General features: G+C 54.4%; 2 protein-coding genes and 2 non-coding genes across 4 annotated transcripts; all 4 read right to left on the reverse strand.

The window, feature by feature from the left end:
* Positions 1-293: 293 nt before the first annotated feature.
* On the reverse strand, positions 294-13,315 carry LOC125114987 (uncharacterized). The gene is made up of 6 exons (XM_047758687.1): positions 13,184-13,315; positions 5,660-5,925; positions 5,046-5,124; positions 4,523-4,581; positions 2,426-2,528; positions 294-2,302 (listed from the first exon to the last, which is right to left on the reverse strand). Exons 1-6 carry the CDS (start codon positions 13,313-13,315, stop codon positions 2,288-2,290), a joined length of 654 nt encoding a protein of 217 aa, XP_047614643.1. The 3' UTR covers positions 294-2,287.
* LOC125115326 (small nucleolar RNA R38) lies at positions 2,678-2,760 on the reverse strand. The gene has a single exon (XR_007132037.1). It is a non-coding gene; the product is annotated as a small nucleolar RNA R38 (small nucleolar RNA).
* On the reverse strand, positions 4,667-4,744 carry LOC125115325 (small nucleolar RNA R38). Its single transcript, XR_007132036.1, has one exon. It is a non-coding gene; the product is annotated as a small nucleolar RNA R38 (small nucleolar RNA).
* On the reverse strand, positions 12,032-22,024 carry PRCD (photoreceptor disc component). The gene is made up of 4 exons (XM_047758670.1): positions 20,959-22,024; positions 20,586-20,654; positions 18,554-18,627; positions 12,032-13,583 (listed from the first exon to the last, which is right to left on the reverse strand). The coding sequence occupies exons 1-3, from the start codon at positions 21,030-21,032 to the stop codon at positions 18,612-18,614; spliced, it is 159 nt and encodes a 52-aa protein (XP_047614626.1). The 5' UTR covers positions 21,033-22,024; the 3' UTR covers positions 12,032-13,583; positions 18,554-18,611.
* Between the last annotated feature and the right edge of the window lie 1,259 nt (positions 22,025-23,283).

Below are 23,283 nucleotides of genomic sequence, written 5' to 3' on the forward strand. Positions count from 1 at the left end.
TTAACAGAATGGACATTTAGGCTTTAACTCAAGCAGCAACTTGAGAGAGCACAGCTTCCCAATGCCTGGACTCTTTGTCAATCCTTTCTTTCCCTATTCCCATGACGTCTGTAGTTACCAAAACCTGTCAACCCACTAGAGGGGGTATAAAAACACTTCGGGGAGAACTTAAAACCGAGAGCATCCTTCTCTGAAGGATTAGTCTCTGAAACCTTTCTTCACATAAGAATATGCTATATCACAGAATAAAACTTTTACATAGGCCTCAAGCTGAAATCCACAATGCTCTTAACTCAGTTTTTAAAAATTTTTATTTGTTTCAAAGTTAAACCCAAGACCACTGACTTCATAGGAAATCCATGGAGCGCGTTCTCTGGCTAAACACCTCTTTCCCTTTAGTCGCCCCCCCCCCAAACACGCTGATCTCACAATCCCTTCCTTTCACCACCGCTGCAGTCCCAGCACCGCGAGCTGTACCTCAACACACCTAAGCTGTGTTGTTCTGAATGTTCTTAGTCCTACCTCATTTCACTAACTGCCCAAGATCTTCCGAGACAAAATGTCTCTGACTACTCCCAAAGATGAAGTTCAAGTAACTCTTCTATGTTCTGTCTAGGGTCGCACCCACGGCACACAGAAGCTCCCAGGCTAAGGGTCGAATTGGAGGCTCCAGCCCACGCCACAGCCACAGCCACGCCAGACCCAAGCCTTACCCACAACCTACACCACAGACGAGGGCAACACTGGATGCCCAACCCGCTGAGCAAGGCCAGGGATCAAACTCGAACCCTCACAGAGACTATGTCAGGTTCTTAGCCCACTGGGCCGCAACAGCAGCTCCTGAAACCCTTAAATGAGTCTCTTGGGTGGGGAGGGTATTTTACAGGCGGCAGCAACGAGCTCCCGGGGCTGGGCTGATCCCGTCTGGCATCGCAGGGAGACAACCTGTAAAACCAAAGAAGAATCACCTGACGCAACAGCCTACTAGGTTGACTCAAAAGCGAAGGTTCCCTTGAAAGAAAAAACTTAGAGAACGGCGATCCTAGAACTCATTCCAAGCAACCCATCATCAGGCCTGCGTGTGTGGAAGGCACAATCAGACTGATTCGGTGCAGGCATGTAGGTCCAGTGCTCCTTTCTGGGGTTCAGGGCTGAGGGAGCAGAGTCCGGCCAGTGGCCAGTACAGGGCAGCCATCAAGTCCTGGGACAGTCACATCGAACCCCCTCCGGATGAGAGACTTAAGGTTCCCGTGCGTCCCACAGAGCAGTCAAGCCCCCTCCGCAGCCAGCCGTACCCCAGCAGGCAGACGTCCCCACTTACACGTCCTCTCGCACTTTGGTTTACTTCAGACCTTGAGCTACAGGTCCAGTTTTCAGGCTCTTTAAATCTCACCCCAAATATAGCCTCCTTGCTGACCGAACAAATATGTGACCTTGGACCTAAGAGCTGCACACGCTCCCCAATTTCAACAGAAAAGAAAGAATCTGTGTCCACGTCAAGCCTGGCATTTAAATGCAAACAAGGCCAGACACCATCCCAGCCCAGCACCACTCTGCTACTCTCTCACTCACGTGCCGGGCAACCCAGCCCCCTGCTGCCCAAGCTGCCGCCCCTTGCCAGTCATGCCACTCTGGGAGCGCCAACCGCAGGAGAGCTCCCTGGTGTTGGCAAAGCCCCAGGAAGCCAAAGGGCTCTGCCAGTGCCATGGTACCCCTCCTTTTCTGAAGGTCAGGGTGTGGTAGAGGGGGCAAGAGGTCAGAGTGCCAGAGCAGTCTCGCTGCCACAGCGGGCATTCGTCGGCCATTCCTGGCTGTTTCAAAGAGCCCATTCATTTTCTTGAAATGTGTGTGACAAGCACTCTTTTCATTCCACAACAAGAGCATAAACCAAATCCAGGCCACTTGCCCATTTCTGCCCCCCTTATGGCCTGTGCCCTCTGAGCCATTAACTGGGGGACCTAGAGCCTGACAGGGCAATGGCGACACTTGTCTTTAAGGTGCAGAGGGACAGTGCACCAGGACCAGGGTCTCAGCAGGGTGAGCACAATCCCCTCTGGAGTCCGTTCGACTTGAGCCCTTATTAAGCTTCGACTGCCTTTAAGAGCACAGCGCCAAACCCTGAAGCCTCAGAACAGATTTTCTCCCTCAGTCGAGCCTTTCAGACAGGGATAACCAGCCATCACAGGCTTGCGGGGCTGCTTCGGGACACGTAAGAAGGAAACAGAAAGCTTACTAATAACAGCAGGAGAGGAATCGTTTCACTTGCTCCAGGCAAAACCGTTCTGCCTCACACTGCAGACACCTAGCAAAGAAAACAACCTATGTCAAAGCCTTCAGGCCACTGAGCACAACCCAAAAGCCAGGGCAGGGGAACCAGGCACACTCCTCCCAAGCCTGTTCCAAAGGCCTCTCCAATTACACGCACAAGGGAAATTCTGCCTTGGGTCCAGGGCAGCCAGCGGGGCATTGCTGCTAGCGTCTTCTTCCGGAGCTTCCTTTTCGGCCTCAAACTGAGGCTGAGACTGTACCTGGTGAAGATAAATTGCAGAAAAAGACCCGTTCAAGAAGAGATACAGGTTCTCACTTTTAAATTAGGCATTTAAAAAACCACCACCATCCAAGAAAAAAAAAATTGAGAAAAGCAGGCCTGAATTTTCCATAAAACAAATCTGGGAAACCGAGTCTCAGACATCCAAATTCCACAGAAAGGCCTTTCTGAGCGCCTTCAGACAGGGATAACTTCAATCATCACAGACTCAGCTCCCCTATCTGCCAGCCCACAGCAGACATCCAGAGAACATGCAAACTACATTTTCCTTATCAAGTTCTGCTTGCTTTCCTCTCTGGGAACTCACCATCTTACCCACTTCATTAGCAGGTGCTTTCCCTCAAGGGTGAAACTGTTAACTGGCGCTCGGCTGGAGCCAGTGCCCTAGATTTGACACACGGACAGCTCCTGCCCATCTAAAGCCAGGGTCTCCTTCGGCACGAAGGGTTTCGTAGCCGAGGACAGAGTGTAGATGCTCTTCCTAGTGTCAGTAGAACACCCGAGACAGCACAGATCCCTCCTTTCAGTCTGGAGGCCTATGCACAGAGTACCTGATGTCGAGAGGAACTGACATCGGACAAGGTCGCTGCGCCTCCACTCACCTCTGCAAAACAACCCTGCAGAGCAACCAGGTGGCTTTCAGTTCTTTTTTTTTTTTTTTTTTTTTTTTGCTATTTCTTGGGCTGCTCCCGCGGCATATGGAGGTTCCCAGGCTAGGGCTCAAATCGGAGCTGTAGCCACCGGCCTACGCCAGAGCCACAGCAACGCGGGATCCGAGCCGCGTCTGCAACCTACACCACAGCTCACGGCCACGCCGGATCGTTAACCCACTGAGCAAGGGCAGGGACCGAACCCGCAACCTCATGGTTCCTAATCGGATTCGTTAACCACTGCGCCACGACGGGAACTCCGGCTTTCAGTTCTTTAGGACAGGATTATAGACCTGCCTTAAGAACTACTTAAAATAACCAGTACTATAATCTTGCTGTAATAAACATCCCTGAGCTAAAAATAGATCAGATCATGGAATTCCTCCACCCTCCCTCTTAAACGGCCACACACACCTCCCGGGCTGCACTCTAGAGCCATCTCTTCTCACGATGGCTGGAGGTGGGGACCAGGAACCTGTATGTGTTAACTCTGCAGGTGGTTCTGAGGCACAGCCAGGTTTCAAAAGCACCATGCCTCTTTTTCACAAACAAGGGTTTCAGCCCTACTGACATCCTGGGTGAGCAGCCCTTCGTAGGGGGGCTGTCTGTGGACTGCAGGACTCCTAGGGCATCTAGAGGATCCCAGCAGCACCTTCGGCCCCTGGTTCAGAACGACTGGTCTAACTAACTGGCTGTTCAATCACATTTCAATAAAACAAATATTGAATAAAAATAACGGCCCCTCCCACTCACTAAAATCAATTGGCTATGTTTCCATGGCCCATTAAAAAAAGAAAAAAGAGTTCTTGTCATGGTGCAGCAGAAATGAATCCGACTAGGAACCCTGAGGTTTCAGGTTCGACCCCTGGCCAAGCTCAGTGGGTTAAGGATCCAGCGTTGCCGTGGCTGTGGGGTAGGCTGGCAGCTGTAGCTCCAATTCAACCCCTAACCTGGGAGCCTCCATATGCTGTGGGTGCAGCCCTAAAAAGCGGAAAAAAAAAAAAAAGAAAAAAGAAAAGGAAAACCTAGTTGTATAACTCTGGACAAGCGAACTCACTGAACTGTTTACTTACTCAGGAGCAGCACGGGGAAAACAACTTCACACAGGGCTGTAACCGATACTGCCTGTGAGACAAGGCAATGGGGCCTTGCAAACAGTTCTGCACTACTTCTCTCATCCGGGCAGTAATAACCCCGGGAGGCTCACAGATCCCTGAAATCTAAGAGACTAATACTTAAAGGGATCATGACCCATGCGACTCTGAGAAAGAACAAGAAATAATACCACTTACACAGATTTCATCACGAAGATCCTGACACTCACCGCTTTCGGATGACGGTTTTCATGGGTCTTTTTTCAAGTCTAGAGCCAACATCTTTAATCTGAGAGAGAAACACGGATAACACGTTTCATTCCAACAGAAACAATCTTGAGATGTTTATTCTCAAAACAGGTACTTTAAAAAAGTTGAGCCTCAGCACATGAGAACTCCTCACAGAAGATGTCCTTTCAGACAGGGATAACTTTAAATCCTCCTCAGCTCAACCAGTAACATTTCTAAATCTCAGCCGACCCGTCCAACTCTCCAACTCTCCCTTTCACGAACCCTGGGCGCAACGGCATTCATTCTGGTTTCCAACAGTGACACCTAGTGGCCTCAATTACTCTGGCACAGACCGTCCTCCTGCCTGGGTTCTCAGAAGGCCCCTAAGCGTCAACCCAGATTCACAGAACTGGACTTAAGAATAGAAGTGTGAGGCGGCCCTATGGGAGAGGCCTTCACACCAGCTTCGCTTTCTCATTTCTGGTGCCCACCCAGGTCCCGCCTGCACCCGTTCTTACTCACTTCAAGGCTCCATTCGTCACTTTTAAGGTTCAACCTGCAGGTCTGCGTCTCACCGTTGCCGCAGATGCCACAGCACGGCCTGTGGGGAGCGAAAACAGGAGCATGCTCAGGGTCGTTGTAAAACTACGGCTTCCCAAACAAGGTCTTACCAGCCCGCCGATTACTCTCGGGAGAATTAAATACAAACTGATGGGGGCTGTCCTCGAGGCACTTCAGGAGGAAGTCAAGCATTCAGACGTTAACCCGCTTCATGGGAATTAACAACTGCCCCCCGCCAACCGGCCCCCTGCAGGGACCTGGGGACCAGCAGGCCTGCTGGGGCTGCAAGCTCAGCACCGGGTGGATATGAGGCCGGGGGGGGGGGGGGGACAGCTTGGAAGGCTCCCTCTCCCCCCAGGAGAGGTGCGCCGACGCCAAAAGCGGGCTTGGGCTCTCTCCCCTCCGCAATAAAGCCTCGCGCCTTCTCCTGCCCCCGGGCGCAGCTAATCCTCGCGAACACCCCGCTGCGGGAGAGAGCTGGTTTAGCTTCACCATTTCGCCTTCGAGCAAGGCGAGGCCAAGTATGCTACCTCCGTGTCAAGGGAGAGCCCGTTTTCCCCCCTCCACAGCCTTACCGCCGCCAAAGGCAAGAGTTTGCCGGCCTTTCTCGGACACCGCTGAGGCCGCCATGACTCCAGCCACGCGGCGGTTCTCGAAAAGAGGGCGGAGTCGCGCCCGAGCGCAGGTCTTCTCCGCGGTCTCGCCGGAGCTCTCGCGGTGCTGCGAAAGGGCTGATGGGAAATGTAGTCCAAACAACCGCACCGTCAGCGCGGATCTGCAGCCGGGGCAACTTGGTGGCCGCCACCAGGGACAGCAGAGAGCCCGGCGTGGGAGGCCTGCTCTGTATAGAACCACGGTCGTTAGCAAACGAAGATGGACGGTCGCTTCTGCCAAGAAATCATTTGTCTTCTGAGTGAACAGGCTGTCCCTGGCCGAGACCGGGTCGGCGGTGGGGGTCACAGAAAGTTCGAGGGAAGCGGGTCGGGGAACTGAGAGCCGGCCGGATTTCGTTCTCAATTGCTCTGCGGTTTTTATCTGGGGCGGGCAGGGGTCATCTGGGGTGGCTGATTGCGTTAGTGAAGGAGAGGGAGATTCCCGGGCCGTTGTTCGATGTCCGGGTCAGTTGCTCTTGGTCGGGGCTGGAGTGGTGAGGCGCCGACAGCAGAGGGCGCCCGAGAGCGACGGGCCGGGCCGGGCTGTAAATCACCCGGAAGTGAGGGGCGAGCTCTGAGCCGCGAGTCCGCCGCAGGGGTGTAGCTTTGATTCCAAGAAGGGGAGAAACCTTTAAATTAGGAAAGAACCGAGACTAGTGCAACACTCTCCCCTACTCCTAGTGTCATTTTCCAGGCAGCCACCTGGCTTCACTCTTGAAATAACAAAGGGGCAAAACAACCGCTTGAGTCAGAGCCAGCATGTACACCTCTTTGGGGTTTTTTAATCTTTTTTGCCTTTCTAGGGCCACACCCGCTGCCTATGGAGGTTCCCAGGCTAGGGGTGGAATGGGAGCTACAGCTGCCGCCTAGGCTGCAGCCACAGCCATGCAAGATCCGAACCGCATCTGCAACCTACACCAGAGCCCACGGCAATGCTGGATCCTTAACCCACTAAGTGACACCAGGGATTGAACCGGCTACCTCATGGTTCCTAGTCAGACTCGGTTCAGCTGAACCACCAGGGGAACTCCCACACCTCTTTGGAAATTAGTTTAAATGTGCAACACTCCGAAGCGGGTTCTTCATCACTGTTTCCGACTCTCCATTCTCATCAACCCTTGAGCAATGATCTCAGTGGCACTTCGTGGGGATTAAGTTGTTCTGAATATGGTAATACATTGCTGGGACACTTATTTTCAAGTTACCCCATTTGTTACTGTTTGCCTCCCTTAATTTGATTGTGAGCTCTTCAAGGCAGAAGTCTCTTTTAATTTGTTTTTCTTTTTAATTTCCTCACTGGGCCTGGTTGGTATTCCGCTGCCTCTGCTCACATTAAGTACTTGACAAATATAATCATTAACTCACTTTGCAGTAGCTTCTTTGGGTGAAGTTGGCTCTTAAATTTCTCTGCCTTACCCTCGAAGACAGGTTATTTTGTGTAATGCCGAAAGAAAGAATGAGTTCTCTGCCTGCAAACTAAATGCCTTTTGTTTCAGACTGGAAGAGAGACTTGTACGTGTGGGATTTGCCGAAAGCTGCTTGTGTGTAGGCAGCAGATCTGCTGCAAGCAAAACAATAATGATAACTAATGCTTCATTGCATCTACTGTGTGCCACTCACTACCTGAGTACGCTGTGGATATTACTTTGGCTCATCCTCACCACTGCACAGTGAAGCTCTTTCTCACTACCCCCATTTGACAGACGAGGAAAGGGAGGCATTGAGAGATGATGTAGGAGTTCCCGTCGTGGTGCAGTGGAAGCAAATCCGACTAGGAACCACGAGGTTGCAGGTTTGATCCCTGGCTTCACTCAGTGGGTTTAGCATCTGGTGTTGCCGTGAGCTGTGGTGTAGGTCACAGACATGGCTCGGATCCTGCATTGCTGTGGCTGTGGCGTAGGCTGGCAGCTGTAGCTCCGACTGGACCCCTAGCCTGGGAACCTCTATATGCTGCGGGTGCAGCCCTAAAAAAAAAGACAAAAAGAGAGACGATATAACTTGCCCAGATTCATGCAACTAGGAACTGGTGGGGTCAGGGTCTGATCCCAGCCCGTGGAGTCTGTGCTTTTACCACTCAGTTAGACCGCACCATGTGTATGTACATAAAATTGATCTTACGTGTAAGGGTTTTTGGTTTGGGGTGGGGTCAGGGGGAAGGAAGAGGGTTTTTGTGATGCCTGGGTGGTTAGGGAAGAAACTAGGGGAGAGGAATGGGAGACACCAGTTCTGTTTCCAGCCACTTTACGCAGGAGGAGTGAGGCTGAGAGGCGTCAGGAGCTGCTCCATGGGAGCCTGAGGCTCTGAGCTCTAAGAGGGTGATCTGGGGTCTCAGACTAGTTGGCAGCCAGTGTGCAGCAAGGGCCATTCATCACAGCTGGGGAAGGACCGCTGTGCCCGAGGCCACAGCGTAGCTCGCACACCTGACAGGGCACTTAGTGGAACAGCAGCCGGCTCACGTGGATACGGGGTGTCACGGGCTGCTGGGCAGTGGCCAAGAGGCTGGAGCTAAATGCAACCAGAGCCCTTGTGCCCAAGCATGTCAGGTGCGCTTCATAGGCAATCCAGAAATAACCGGCAAAGACTTCAGAGAATGCATCAGATCCCTGAATGAGCAGGCAAGGGCTCAGAGCTCTCGAGACAGCAGTGCTACTGTTATTAGTTGTGACTTTGCTTTTGCACTCGTGGCTCATGAGGTCGAGGACATCTGAGTATTAGGTTATTCAAGGCCGGTGTGGACCTATATTTATTACCTGGAAAGAGTCACAATCTAGCAATGAGCGACAGAAGTAGATCACAAGCTGAACAGGGCAGGAGTCCCCAGGGCTGTCGTGGGACCTTGGCTCGAGCGCAAAGGGGAAGCCTGGTCAGCTGGCCTCCTGTGTTCAGGCGGTCAGCTCCCCGAGTTCCACTCACTGACTGGTATCCAAACCCCACGCTAATAGAAAACAGTCTTTGAAATATCGAGGTTAGTTTCTTAACCTGGAAAGGAATCTTTCATTTTTTTATTTAATTTTTTTTTTACTTCACCCATGGCATGCAGAAGTTATGGGGCCAGGGATCGAACCCGCACCACAGCAGCAACCCAAGCGACAGCAGCAACAACACCAGATCCTTAGCTGCACCACTGGGGAACTCCAGGAATCTTTCATTTTATTTGCAAGAACATGAAGGAGGGCAGGTATATCCCAAGCAGTTTGCTGCTTACGTCGGGAGGAGTTGCTCGCACCAGTCATGTCACAGCGGGTTCACCGTGTGCCAGGAGCTCTTGGTCCCCAGACCCACAGCTGTCCTTCCTTCATCTTACGAACAGAACAGACCTACTGGGCAGCTGTGTGCTTTAGGGGAGGCAAGCCCTGCCCTGAGTGGCGAATCTTGATTAGTCTGCACCAGACCGATATGGCAAATCTATTCCCAGAGTTATCACTGCAGCTCAGCAGGTTATGAACTCAACTAGTGATCAACCCGCGTGAGGATGCAGGTTCAACCCCTGGCCTCGCTTGATGGGTTAAGGATCCGGCATTGCTGTGAGCTGTGGTGTAGGTCGCAGACGTGGCCGGATCCTGCGTTGTGGCTGTGGTGTAGGCTGGTGGCTGTAGCTCCAGTTCGACCCCTAGTCTGGGAACTTCCATGTGCCACAGGTGCAGCCGTAAAAAATGAAAAGAAAAATCTATTCCCTTTGCCGGGAATCATTTTGTGAAAGGGTCTGCCATGCAGATCTGCCAAGTTTGGTAAAGTTTTCTCGTTTTGAAAAAATAACAGCCTCAAACAAAAGAGTAGCCTCTCTTCTGGCTTTGGGACATGGTGAAATGATTCTTGAGGCAGCCGCAGCCGTCTTGCATCCATGAAGACCTGCCTCTAAGCAGGAGCTGAAGGTCTGCAGTGGCAGAGCAGAGCAAAGAACACGAGTCCTTGAAGGTGCTTTTGAACTGCTGGAGAAGCGAGTCCTGAAGGCCCCTGCCTTTGATTCAGAGACAAATATTTTTACATTTTAATACTTCCTAAAGATGGGAGGCGTCTTTTGAGCAATGGCATCTTAGTTTCAGTGAAATACAGAAGGTGAAATTTAAAAAAGACATCTTGGGAGTTCCTGTTGTGGCTCAGTAGGTTGCAAACCTGACCATTATGCATGAAGATGCAGGTTCGATCCCTGGCCTCATTCAGTGGGTTAAGGATCTGGCATCAGTGTGGCTGTGGTGTAGGCTGGCAGCTGTGGCTCCGATTCAACCCCTAGCCTGGGAACCTCCATAGGCCGCAGGTACAGATCTAAAATAAAAAATTAATTAATTTCACAAGACATCTTGCTGGTGACGCCATCTTAAGTTGGGCATTCTGTTAAGATCAGAGTCTTTCTAAATAAGATGACTGACATTTTCCAAAAAAATTTTTAAATGATTATCCCCTGGAAGAATGGGTCATGGCAAAATAAAATGAACTGACATGATCAGATTACCTCCCCCCCCCCCCCCCGCCCAAATAACAGCTGGCGTGTAGTGTTGATTCCGTGCCAGGCACTGCTCTAAACACCTTTCCCAAAAACTTCACTGGGGTCTCAATGACATGAAAAAAAGCTGCACATGTTTCGTGTATACAGCCTGACTCTGAGCACCTGTGATTTGCTTTCTCGTTTGACTCTCCCAACAGCCCTGTCGTTACCCTCCCATTTTGCAGCCCAAGTGCAGAAAGGTGAAAGTGGGAGCCCTGAGAGCTGAACTCCAGGGATCCAGCCTCCAACCCTATGATCTTAACCACGGCGCTGGACTTCCTGGAAAAATACGCTGTGACAGCGGAACGTTGCGTTAACTCCAGAAATTTTAATTCATCCAGCTTAGAAAGCCCATGATAAAAGCCTAGAGGATTTTTTTCCCTTCGATTTCTCAGGTCTGTGGAAGAGGGCCACAAATCTTATTTAGCAGAAATCTAGGACCACTGAACGCAGCCTCACGTCCTGGAGGAAAAGAAACAGAACAACATGTACCCTATTTGATGAGACTAGATGACCTTCGGTTGCAGTGGATTCTTTCCTGTGTTGACCAATAGCACACATTCTACTCCCCTGCTCTGCAGAGCTCATGCCTCTCATAAAATTAGTATTTAATGGATTTTTTTAAAATAAGTGAATTTAGGGAATTCCCACTGTTGCACAGTGGGTTAAGAATCCAGCATTATCTGTGGCAGTGTGGGTAGGTTCGATCCCCAGCCTGGTGCAGGTAGGTTAAGGATCCAGTTAAGGATCCATAGGTTGCCACAGCTGTGGCTCGGATTTATCCCCAGCCAGGAACTTCCATATGCTGCAGGTGCAGCCAAAAAAAAAGAACATGAGGAGTTCCCGTTGTGGCGCAGTGGTTAACGAATCCGACTAGGAACCATGAGGTTGTGGGTTCCATCCCTGGCCTTGCTCAGTGGGTTAAGGATCTGGTGTTGCTGTGGCTGTGGTGTAGGCCGGCGGCTACAGCTCTGATGGGACCTCTAGCCTGGGAACCTCCATATGCCTCGGGTGCAGCCCTAAAAAGACCAAAAAAAAAAAAAGAAAAGAAAATGAAAATGAATTTGCAGAATATGTAATACTTCATTGAATTTTTTTTTTTTTTTTTTTGCTTTTTAGGGCCACACCCACCACATATGGAAGTTCCCAGGCTAGGGGTTGAATTGGAGCTATAGCTGCCGGCCTACACCACAGCCACAGCAACTCGAGATTCTTAACCCACTGAGCAAGGCCAGGGATCGAACCTGCATTCTCATGGATCCTAGTCGTGTTTGTTAACTGTTGAACCACAAAGGGAACTCCCCACTGAACTTTTTTTTTTTTTTTTTTTTGCCACACCTGCAGCATGTGGCAGTTCCAGGGCCAGGGATTGAACCCACAACCACAGCTGCAACCTGAGCCACAGGAATGACACCACCAGATCTGCTGCACCACCAGGGAACTCCCCATTGGCCTCTTTTAATACTCACTGTTTTATGATCACTTGTTTTCATGTCTGGCTTTTCCACTAGACTATGGGCAAGACAAGAACCAAGTCTTCACTCGTGTTTCTTTTTAACTCTTTAAATCATCTTTACTGAGGTGTAATTTACATACAATAAAATAAATCCTTTTTTTTCTTTGGCCTTTTTAGGGCCCCACCGGTGGCATACGGAGGTTCCCAGGCTAGGGGTCCGATTGGAACTGTAGCTCCCAGCCTACACCACAGCCACAGTAACAGGATCCAAGCCGCGTCTGTGACCTACACCACAGCTCATGGCAGCGGCAAATCCTTAACCCACTGAACAAGGCCAGGGATCGAACCTGCATCCTCATGGATACTAGTCGGGTTTGTTAACCACTGCGCCACGATGGGGACTCCAAAATACATCTGTTTAAAATGTACAGTGTACAGTTCAGTAGTCCAATTAAGGTATAAACCTGTGCGACCACAACCCCACCGCGATTTAGAACACCTTCATCACCCAGAGATCTTCCCGACCCGTTTACCCCCAGTCTCCACCCAACCCTGGCCCCAGGCAACCACTGATCTGCTTTCTGTCACCGTAGATTTGCCCATTCTAGAACTTCATAAAAAGGGACTCTTGTGTCTTCCCCGCGTGGCAGCCTACATCAGTGGTTCATTTTCCTTTTTAAGTGCTGACTATTATTCCATCCTATGACTATACCACAATATTTTTACCCATTCGCATGTTGTGGACTTTCAGGTTGTTTCCAGTTTGGAACTATGATTAATAAAGCTGCTGCTGTGAATATTTTTGTACAAATGTTTCCGTGGACTTAAGTTTCCATTCCTCTTGGATGACTTCAAGGGAAACTGCCAAACTGGTTTCGCCGATGGTTGTGACACTTCTACTCCTCCAGCAACGTGTTACAGAGTTACATGCGCTCAGCACCCTTGCCAGCGCCTGCCGTGGTCCGTCTTTAACGTCAGCCATTCAGGTGGGTGTGTAGTAGTATCTCATGGTGCTTTTAATCGGCATCTCCTGCCGACTGCGATGCTGAGCATCCTTCTCTGTGTTTATTGCTCCTATGGATACTTTCTTGCGAATCAACGTATTAACCCTCCCCCCCTTATTTTAATGGGCCTGTCTTACTGAGTTGTAAAAGCTGTCTGTATCGTCTGGATGCGGATCCTTTCTCAGGTATTTGCCTGGGAGATATTTTCTCCGTCTTTCCAATCTCGATCAATTGCAGCTTGTCCATTTCGCTTTGGCGGCCGGTGCTTTGTGTCTTCGGTGGAAAGGACTTTCCTTTGACTCGCCTTTGTCATGTCTGGCTTTGGATCCCATTGGTCTGTGTCCTCGGGAACACTGCCCTGAACTCTGACGAGGCCTCCTCACCTCGGGGAGACCGCCGTGGTTCCCCCTCCCCAGGACCCGGGCGGGGAACCATCTGAGGTGAGGCTGAGGCGTGACGTCACCGTCCTGTGTGCTGCCTGCTGTCAAGTGACTGTTTCTTACGTTTTGCTCAGTCTTCTGGTCGTTTGTGGCGGCAAGTCTTAGTTCATGTCTGTATCCCCGGCGCCTGGCACGGAGACGCTCGGTCGCTGTCTGCAGATGCTGCGAGTCCTCGTTAGCACCTCCACACGTCATCAGCCGCGGTCTCTCGTGATTGGCGGAAGCCTTCCTTTAGGGCCTCGGCGCCAGCCCGCCTGGGTTCAGCGCATGCCCGTTAGATGGGGAGTCGGAGGGCCAGAGAAAGGAAGGTCACGTGAGGAGGCAGGGGCTCAACCGGGCTTCCCAGGCCGGATCTTCATCCGGAACCGACGGCAGGGCGGGTACTGTCTCTGTCACTGCTGTCTCAGTCCGCACACCTGACACGGGATCTGCGCGTTGTCAGCTCGCCGCAAGGCAGCACGTGCTAGTGAAATAAAGGAGCAAATGAATAAGTTAAATAGTTTCTTTGACTGCTCGGCTCCGCTGGCTTCCGCAGATGCTCTTCAGTGAGCTTATGTGTTCGCATAAGGATGGGACGGCCCATTCCTACCGGGGCTCTTGGGTCGTGGTGGTCACTCTTGCTTTCATTTGCTCTCCACCCTCCAGTCTTAGTCCCCACTAGGGGGCATGTGCGTCCCGCAGGGAGCTGTGCAGTCCTGAAGTGCCAGCACTTCTCTCCAGCTTAAGTCAGTGGGTCCCTCTCGAAGCCACCTCTTTGGTCCCCACAGCGTGCACACGCCGCCCCCCCCCGCCCTTTCTCCACTCCCACGTCCAGCTGGGCTGCTGGCTGCTGTCCTCTCCCTCCAGGGCCCTGCCCTGGCTGAAGGAGGCAGTGCAGTGGCAGTGGCTATGAGTGATGGCCTTGCTGTCTTATCCCTGCCGGTGGCCACTGCTTCCTTCCTGAAAGGATGACAGATCCCGGAGAGGCCGCTCTCCTCACTCCCCTCAGCTGCAGGCAGAGACTCATCTTTTGGGGCTCAGAGACTGGTCCACCCTTGAACTACGGGCTCCTGAAGAGAGAGCACAGGAATAACCCTGGCAAGCCCCGCCCAGCCCCACCTGCAAAGGCACCACCCGGTGGGCCTCAGCTCTGAGTCCTTGTTCCTGCAGGAGGGGTGACGCTGGATTTCCTCACAGCCCCCGACTCCAGACTCCCTGCCCCGACAGCCTCCCAAGCTTTGGCACCATGTTGCCCGGGTGCAGGTCCTGGCCTTGCTACCAGCTGTGAGTGACCTTGAGCAAATTCTGTGAACTTGGCTTTCCTTATTGGGTAAATGAGGTTAACAGCAGTTCCTGCCTCATAAATGAGACAATGCTTATAAATAAAGCTCTTGGCACAGTGCCTGGCACAGAATAAGTGTTCAAGACCTATTAGCCATTAATTAATAATATTAGTGGTATCATATTAAAATAAACCTCGGTGTAAGCCACTTGGCATTCTCCTTTTGAGGTTCACAAAGAAGCATTCCCTCCTCTTGGTGCCGGGCTTCTGCCTAACAGGGAGGCCCCTGCAGAGGGGCCCTGGGAGCCTGCTGGACCATTCGGGAACCCTGCTCTTGCAGGGTCCTCAGATCAGGTGCCATGCCCCCTCGTCCCCCAGGGCCTCTCTTCTCTGCCCCCAGCCAGGACCGTCCTGCCCACAGGCACACAGTCACACCTTTGAGATGGATGGGTACTATCCCAGGTCACCTCTGCACCCCAGGGTGACGCCCAGCAGCAACAGCCGCCGCTTCCCTGGTGTCTCTGCTCCACCCCCACCGCCTCATCAGCTCTCTGGCCTTGTCTGGATCTCCAGGAGAGACTGACAGCGGCCTGAGCCTGAGCCAGAAGCAGCAGACAGCAGCACCTCCCTGCTCCCGGCTGCTGCCCTCGGCCACCCTGCAGCTCAGAACAGCCTTTCCCTGTCACTCAGGCTCCCACCAGCAGAGATTAGCATTCAGACAGAGGATGGAAAGCATGAGGGCAACGGCCTCCTGTCTGCTCTGGGAGCAGAGATTCACTGGGCGAAGCAGAGCCCGCTGGGGTCGGGGAGCGGGGGGCGGGGGGTATCCAGGCCAAGACCTCCCCGCACTGGATGCTGGGGAGGGGGGCGGTTTGAGGTGCCCAGAAGCAACAGCGGCACACTCTCTACCATCGTACCCGGTGCTGGCCCTTAGTCAGCGGCCCCCACTCCGCAGGGCCACCCTCTGCTGTCCTGTCATTTGTTTCAGAGCTGCCCATTGCCCAGCTGCCATGGATGTGGAAAGACAGGGCAGGAAGGGCTGCGGGGAGGAGCTGAGGGACGTTAGCTGTTCTGAAGCTACAATTATTCTGAAATTACGCAGCGTTCAGTAGTTGGTGGCTTACAAACACAATCACACGATCTCACACACACCAAACGCTTACTAAACGCGCCAAGCCCTTTCCACACATTATTTAATTTCACCCTCCAACAATCCTGTGGGGTAGTTTACTGTTATCTCATCTTAGAGATGAGGAAGCCGAGGCACAGGACCTTCGGGAACCTGCCCAAGGCCACAGGGGCAGGACGTGGTGGTGGAGTCGTGATTTCAAAGATTTCAATGCAGTGCTCTGACTGGACGCCTGGCTCTCAGAGCTCATGCTATGGCCCAGGCCCCAGACCAGGAGTGACCCAGCTCTGACCCCCCTGGGTGGCCCTTCACCTCTCCCTCCAGGTACGGCCAGTCTACCAAACCCTGAACTAACTTTCCAGCTGCCATTTCCAAGCAGCGGCTCTTCCCAGGGAAACGGGAGGAAGGAGGACCCAGCCTCCTGGGAACATCAGGTCCACGGCTGGCTGCCGTGGGCTTCCCACCCACCATGGGGCAGGAGGGTGGTGGGCCGAGGAGGGGCCGCTTCGGCCCCGGGCAGCCTGCTGGAGACGAGCTCCAGGATGCGGGCGGCAACTCTGCAACAGGAGCTGCAAGCGTACAGACTGTGCAGCGCCCAGGGCTGGGAGCGCCCCGAGCATACGAGGCGAGCGTGGGCCGGGCGTGTGGGGAAGGTGTAAACACAGGCTGCTCCCACCGAAGCCAGCCTGCTCCCTGGGGGAGCCCCTCCCGCCCAACCCACATGGCACCCCAGCTGCCAGCGCCCCGGCAGCCTCCCCTCCCACCTCCAGCCACCCCTTCCTCCCCCTTTCCCGCCCTTCATCCGGAACTGATCCCTGGAGGAACCTTCACCTTCTGGGCAGGCTCTCAGAACAGGGCTGCAAAGGGGTGTCACTTTGTGGCCGTGCATCTGGGCTGTGAGCCAGGCCCCGGTGCGGTGGCAGCGAGGCGACCTTGGTCTGACAATTCCTCCCCCTCCGTGGAAGGAGACGGGCAACTTGGAAATGGCAAGGATGAAGTGACAGGAACCTGGCAAACAGACTGGAGAACGGTCGCAAAGACAGGATCAGGGAACAGAGACCGAGCCCCGGGAACGCGGCCCTTGGCCCCCAGCCTGTGAGTCTTGTCACCAGGAAGGCTGAGGCCTCCCAGGAGAAAGACAGGCTGGAGCACTGAGACAGGTGGTGACGAACTCCTGGCCCTTGTCAAGTGCGCCGTGGGTGGGGCCCCGACCGGTTCCGGCCCAGAGCTCCTTCCCTGGGGGCGACCCTGGCCGCGCCTCTACCCGGCCCTCCTTTTAGAGGCTCCCCCAGATCTGCAGTGGCCCCTCCCCAGCGGCCCCTCCCCAGCAAGCTGTGCCTCCTCCTCCCCCCACTTCAGAGTGGGTTCCCCGAGTCAGTGAGGCTGCATCTGGCCCTTGGCTGCTGTCTAGAGAACTCCTCCAGCTCCTCTTTCCTGAAAGTCAGGGTCGGGGGGCCAGCCAGGCAGAGACCTCACTGCTGGGTGGGCAGGGGGCCTGCACGAGGGAGGAGAGCTGCACGTGGGGGGCAGGGGAGGGGCGCCCTGGAAGATGAACGGCCGCCAGGCAGTCGGCAGCAGCTGCCTGCAGGGTCTGTGCGCCTGGATCGCGGGGAGCAGAAGCGGAAATGTGCTTTTATCTCCGCGCTGGATTGTAAAGAGAGAGAACGGCAGAGCAGCTGGGGGCAAAGGAGGCCGCCGCTGTTACTGAGCAGTCAGCAGGCTGACAAAAACAAGTGTCGTGCTTTTTCCCCTCCCACATGCTACTGCCCATTTGGAACACAGGCACGTGTAGCGTGCAATAAGCGCGCACGCACACACACACACACACACACAGAAAACACACCCAGGACAAGCTGTGAGTTGCTTCCAGCCAGCTGCAAGCAGACATGCCACACATCCAACTGGCATATCCTATTGATCATTTCGGCACAGCAGCCGTGGCAGGGTGAGCTCTGGGGACCAAGGAGAGGCAAATGTCATAGGAAGTGAGTACCACCCTCGCAAAGTGACACCACACAGCCCTGGACAAGCCAGGCCAGTGAACCGCTTTCCCCCCCACCGCCCCGAGCAGCTGCAAACTTCCAGGTGGTTTCAGGGAGGCCTGTGCTGTGGGGTCTAGGGTCTGGGTTCTGCAGCCTCTCTATGAGCCTGGGGTCCCCACTTACTAGCTGGGTGGTGCTGAGCAAATAAATAAATCTTTCTGGGTGTTTTCACTTCTTTTTTTTTTTTTTTTTTTTTTAGGGCTGCACTAGTGGCATATGGAGGTTCCCAGGCTAGGGGGCCAATCGGAGCTAGAATTGCCAGCCTATACCACAGCCACCGCAATGCGGGATCCGAACTTCGTGATCTACACCACAGCTCACAGCAATGCCGGATCCCTAACCCCCTAAGCTTGGCCAGGGATCAAACCCGCAACCTCATGGTACTAGTTGGATTCATTTCTGCGGCGCCACAGCAAGAATCCCTGTTTCCTCACTTCTAAACTGTGGATTATGAGCTGACCTGCCTCCAGGGTCATTGCAAGGCTTCCATAGAGGAAAATGGGGAGCCCATCCTTCGTGAACTTGAACTATCACTGTCCCTCGGTTCTGGCCTCTCCACTCCCTGCTTGGTCCCACCTCCATCCTGGGTGTGGGGGTTGCCCCAGAGTTAAACGGGGACCCTAGTGTGTCCCTCACTGGGGCTCCTCAGAGGAAAGGAGCCTGAGCCACAGCTATGGCGACGCCAGATCCTTTAATCCACTGTGCCAGGCCAGGGATTGAACCCACGCCTCCACAGTGACTTGAGCCACTGCAGTCAGATTCTTAACCCACTGTGCCGCAGCGGGGACTCCCAAGATCACATATAGTTCTCTTAAAACTAACCCTTGCCCAGTGGCCTGGAACATAACAGATTTAAGGTAGGAGCCCATAGGAGTCCTTAGCCTCCACAGTGCCCACAGAGCTGAAGCCTGCTCTGCTCCCACAGGGCTGGGCCTGGCACATCCTGCCGCCCTGTCCCCCAGCCCTGCCCCCTGCCCTCCAGGCTGCGCACCCTGCCCTACCTGCCAGCCCATCCCAGGCCCTGGGGCTGAGCTCTGCCTGAAGAGCTGAGGGCTCACTTCAGAGGCTCTTCTCCCTAAAGAGGAAAACGCAGAGTCAGATAATTGACGCCAAAGACCCTCCCAGGCTTCCAGCCTTCCCCTTCCTCCCTCCCCCAGGCCTGGCGTTCACCCCACCATCGAGAAGCAGGAGCACCAAGAAGCCTTGGAGTTGGAGAGCAGAGCGCCACCCCTGCTGCCAGCCGGAGCCAGCCCTCCATGGCGGCCCCAACAGGCCAGTCTTTCCTGTTAGCTGGGTCCCAAGGAGTTAATGGGCGACTGCTTCCTCCTGGCAAGGCCATGCCAGACCAGGCCTGGCCAGATGGTCCCAGATTTGGCCTTTTCTCTCCTGACAGGAGGTCCAGGCACATTTCATGTCTGTCGAGGAGACGGACTGTCTGAAGGCAGGGACCTGTCAGTCTCACATCAGCCCCCAGCTGGGAGGACCGCCTTGAGCAAGTAATTTACATCTCCCTGTCCCTTGGTTTCCTGCGCCATTAACCAGAGATAGAACCGTTTGAACTGCCAAAGCTTTGGGGCCATTGAGCCTTCAGTTCATGTATGCGAAACCTCTGGGGAAGGAGAAAGGGCTGGTCACGTAACAGCAAGGCAAGGTCTGGTGTTCGCGGAACAGTTGCTCTGTGCTAGGGCTCTGCCATCATTATCTCATTTAAATCTCCCCAAACCCTCGTAACCACTGTGATTAATGCCAGTTTACATATCAAAAGATTATATCATTTGCCCACAGTCTCTCAATGAGAGGGGAAGTAGGATTTAAACTCAGGCTGCCCCACTCCAGCTCCCCCCAAACGCAACAGGGAGAACCCTTCAGCCTTTGAGGACCTCCTACGCATGAGGCCCAGTCGTGTAAAACGATCGTTTTTTACGTGTCAGCCCATTTCACCAGGGGCAGCAATCAGGCTCCCCGGGGACCCTCTCAACTAGCCTAGGTGTCCAGGAAAGGCATCACAGAAATGACCCTGTCTTCTGCACGTACCCTAAACTTCGAGGGGAGCCTTTGGACATCCCGAACCTGGGGGAATCCAGACACGGAGAAGTCAGGCCAGAGACAGAGAGAGGGAGGCCCCAGTTCTCGGCTCGCCAGGCTCCAGGTACCTAAGGGGCTCCGTGGGGTACCTCCCACAGCCTGGCAGAGAGTGGGGTGCACAGCGAGCATGCCTGTCCCAGCCGCCAGAGCTCTATGGGGAGCAGCCTCCTTCCAGACCCTGCAGTCCAAAGGCCAAGGGCCTCGCAGGAGCTTCCTGAGCAGAGAAGAGCACTCTTCCGATGGGTCCCCGGCATCATATGGGCCCACGGGCGCAAAAGAGCATTTCCAACAGTAGGTTCTTAGTACATATTTGCCAATTTTCCCGTGTTGTGTCGGGCACGGATCTCCTGTCCTCAAAGGACACTAGGCACCCGGAGAGGGAGGAAATCCTGAAGTTCCCCAAACTTCACCCCCTTCTAAAGGCCACATGGCTTCAGCCTAGGCAAGAGTTAACTTTCTGGCCACTGGAGACAGCGTCCTGCCCGCAGGGGCTGCCCAGCCAATGGCACGCAGTGCTGATGACGTCATGCTCCTCCTGGGCCTCCTATTGGGGCCTGGACAGCGAATCCTGCCGGAGGTTCAGGCCGCGGAGCTGCTGAGCGGGTGGGGGCAGCGGCAGCGAGAGGGGGAGGGGAAGGGCAGCAAAGCCACGCAAAGCGGTTTCTCCCTCACCCCTCTCTCCACTCCCCCTGCGCCTTCCAAGAGAAGGGACCCCGGGGACCACCTGCACTCGGACGAGCGAGGCAGAGCAGTTTGGGTCCCGAAGAGAGGCTGGGGGCTCCCATCCCCAACTGGAGAAAGCCCTAGGCATGCAGGGAACCGGGTAGCTGGGGCCAGGGGCACGCACTCACGCACGTCCCCACGTACACCCCCCAGGCCTGGACAGGGGACAGCGGCCGTGTCCTTAGCAACACCCTCCCTCCCCCGCCCCAGACTCTTGAGTCTTACCTGCCTGAGGGTTGGAGGTCTGTTTCCAAACCGCTGCCCGAGACTGCCCCATCTACTCCACTGGACTCTCTGCGGGAGGGAACGAGGCAGGCAGGGCTGTGGGCAGCGCCCGGACCCCCGCCCCCTCTCCTGCTTCTCTGCGAGACCTAAGCCTAAGCCACATTGGGCTGTGGCACCAGAGGTTGTGTCCCGTGTCTTTGAAGAGCTCCAAGCGCCCCCTCCTTGGAGGGGGAGACTCTCGGGGGTGCCCCTTGTACTCCCAGCCTCCCAGGGGAGTCCATGCAGCCCCTGCCCCCTGCAGCCTGCAGCTCGGCTATAACCCAGCCCAGCGGTTTCTCCCCCACCCCAGCCCACGGCCCAGCCAGGTTCTTACGGTTGGACCCGGTTGGCGAATCGGCGGCGCCAGAGCATGGCCAAGGTGCTGAGCAGGAAGAGGGTGGTGCACATGGCTCAGCTGCCCCATCCCCTCTGAGACCCAGGCGCCGAAGAAGGCCAAGATGGCCCCTGCCAGCTCTCACGAGCCACTGCCTTTGTCCCGAGGTTCCTGCTGGCAATGGATTAGGAGGCTCAAGCTGATTAGCAGGGTCAGCAGACCCGACCTTGTGAAGACCGATTAACCTCACTGGGCCCAGGTTTTCCCCCGGCAGTGGGCAGCGGCAGGGTATCTTGACCTCAGTCTGCTCTGGGTGGGGATATGACTAAGCCCTGGGCTTGGCCCTCAAGGGGCTTGCGGTCTAGACAAACGCCCTGGCAAGTTAAACCGATGAGCACAACTGGGAGATCTAGGCGGTTAAGGCGCCTACCGAGCACTCTGGGAGTCGTGAGCATCAGGGGAAGCTTCAGAGAGGAGCCGGGTTGTTCTGAGTTTGCAGGGGCTCAAGGAAGGATGGGCCCGCGGACAGAAGACTTTGCCGGGGCTGTAGGCATGAAAGCGCCTGGCATGTTGCAGCAACTGGAAGTTGAGTATTGGTGGAGCAATGACGTCATGGGGAGGGGGGAGGAGGAGAATATAGATGATGAAGCCAGGAAGACAGGAGAGGCCAGGGAGTGAAGGGCTGGCTAAGTGGTTCACTCCTGACCCCAGGACAATCTTTTCCACACACTTCTGATTACACGTCCTCTTCAGCAAAGGGCAGAATTTAAGTGTAATAGATATACACATCCACTTATAAATTATATGCTCTGTTACCATGCAGACACAGTCCTCTACCAGCGACACCCATAGAACTTGTAAAGGATGAGATAAAAGCAAGCAGAAATAAGATTTCTCCTACTTCCTGTCCACTTCTGGGTGGAACCTCTCAGGGAGCTGTTTGGAAGGCCATGGTGCTGGCTCTGAGCCCGTCAGAGGAGTTGAGTGGGGGGACCCAGCACAGTGTCCTGGTCCAAGTGACGTGCAGAGCACAGATCAAAAGCCCGGACGTGGCGGAGTTCCCATTGTGGTGCAATGGAAATGAATCCAACTAGGAACCATGAGGTTGTGGGTTCCATCCCTGGCCTTGCTTGTGGGTTAAGGATCTGGCGTTGCCATGAGCTGTGGTGTAGGTCACAGACACAGCTCAGATCCTGCATTGCTGTGGCTGTGCTGTAGGCCAGCAACTGTACCCTAGCCTGGGAACTTCCATGTGCCAAGAGTGTAGCCCAAAAAAGCAAAAAAAAAAAAAAAAAAAAAAGCCAGGACATGGGTCTGAGACTAGTGAAAGAAGCTGAGCCCACCAACCCTCCTCCATCCCTCTCTAAGACCCCAGAAGGGGGCATTGGATTTTCCCTCTCTCAGCTGAGCTCTGAGCCACAAGAGGCCTCTTGCCCTGGGTTCCAGTAAAGGACCTGAACGCTGGGCTCCAGCGAGGCCTGAGCTGGGGCTGTGCCAGGGCTCTCTGTTCTGACATAGGGTATTTTTTCCTCATCACGCTTGTGGCATAGGGGAGTTCGAGGGCCAGGGATCAAACCTGTGCCACAGCAGCACCCCAAGCTGCTGCAATGACCACACCAGATCCTTAACCCACAGCGCCACAAGAAAACTCCTGAAATAGGTTTTTTAAAATAGGCACATAAAGCAGAGCCAAAGAGGAGCCACCACCTCTTGCACTACTTGAGCAGTGGACACAGAGCTGGAAAGGGCAGGATCACCAGGGAGCCTTGGGGAGAACTGGACACACCCCGCATGCGTGGTCACGTGTTTCAGCCGCTTGCAGCCGCCACCGTGGGCCTCAGGCTTCAACTGGGAGTCAGAGGTGGGACCCGGCCATACCGGGACTGAGCAGCTGCTTGCAGGGTGGGGACTGGGTGGCTCTCAGAGACACAGTCCCCACCTCTAGTCTAATAGTGGTCCCACCTCCCAGAGAAGAGCAATTCTGTGGTGCACAGGGGATTCCATCCACAGAACCCTTCCCTAATTGGGCCTTGCTGGCTACGATGTCTCCAGCGGCCTGGGCCTCCCAAGACTTCTTCACACCGCTCTCCCCCAACCCAGGTCTGGGGTGCCTGGGACTTTGCTCCGCCTGGGCTGGTATTAGGGGCGACTCGCCCCCTGCTTTGGGCCTGCCTGTGTCATTTACAAGCCACCCGGGGCCTTCTTTCTGAGGCCACGTGCTGCTCCGAGGGGAAGGAGTGCTGGCGGGAAGGAAAGGGGGGCGCAGGCCTCTGGTGATCAAGTTTGACAGCCGCCCCCCTCCTCATCCCCGCGGCGGTGTCTTCC

This window comes from Phacochoerus africanus, chromosome 14 (genome assembly GCF_016906955.1).
Source record: "Phacochoerus africanus isolate WHEZ1 chromosome 14, ROS_Pafr_v1, whole genome shotgun sequence".
Lineage (NCBI taxonomy): Eukaryota > Metazoa > Chordata > Mammalia > Artiodactyla > Suidae > Phacochoerus > Phacochoerus africanus.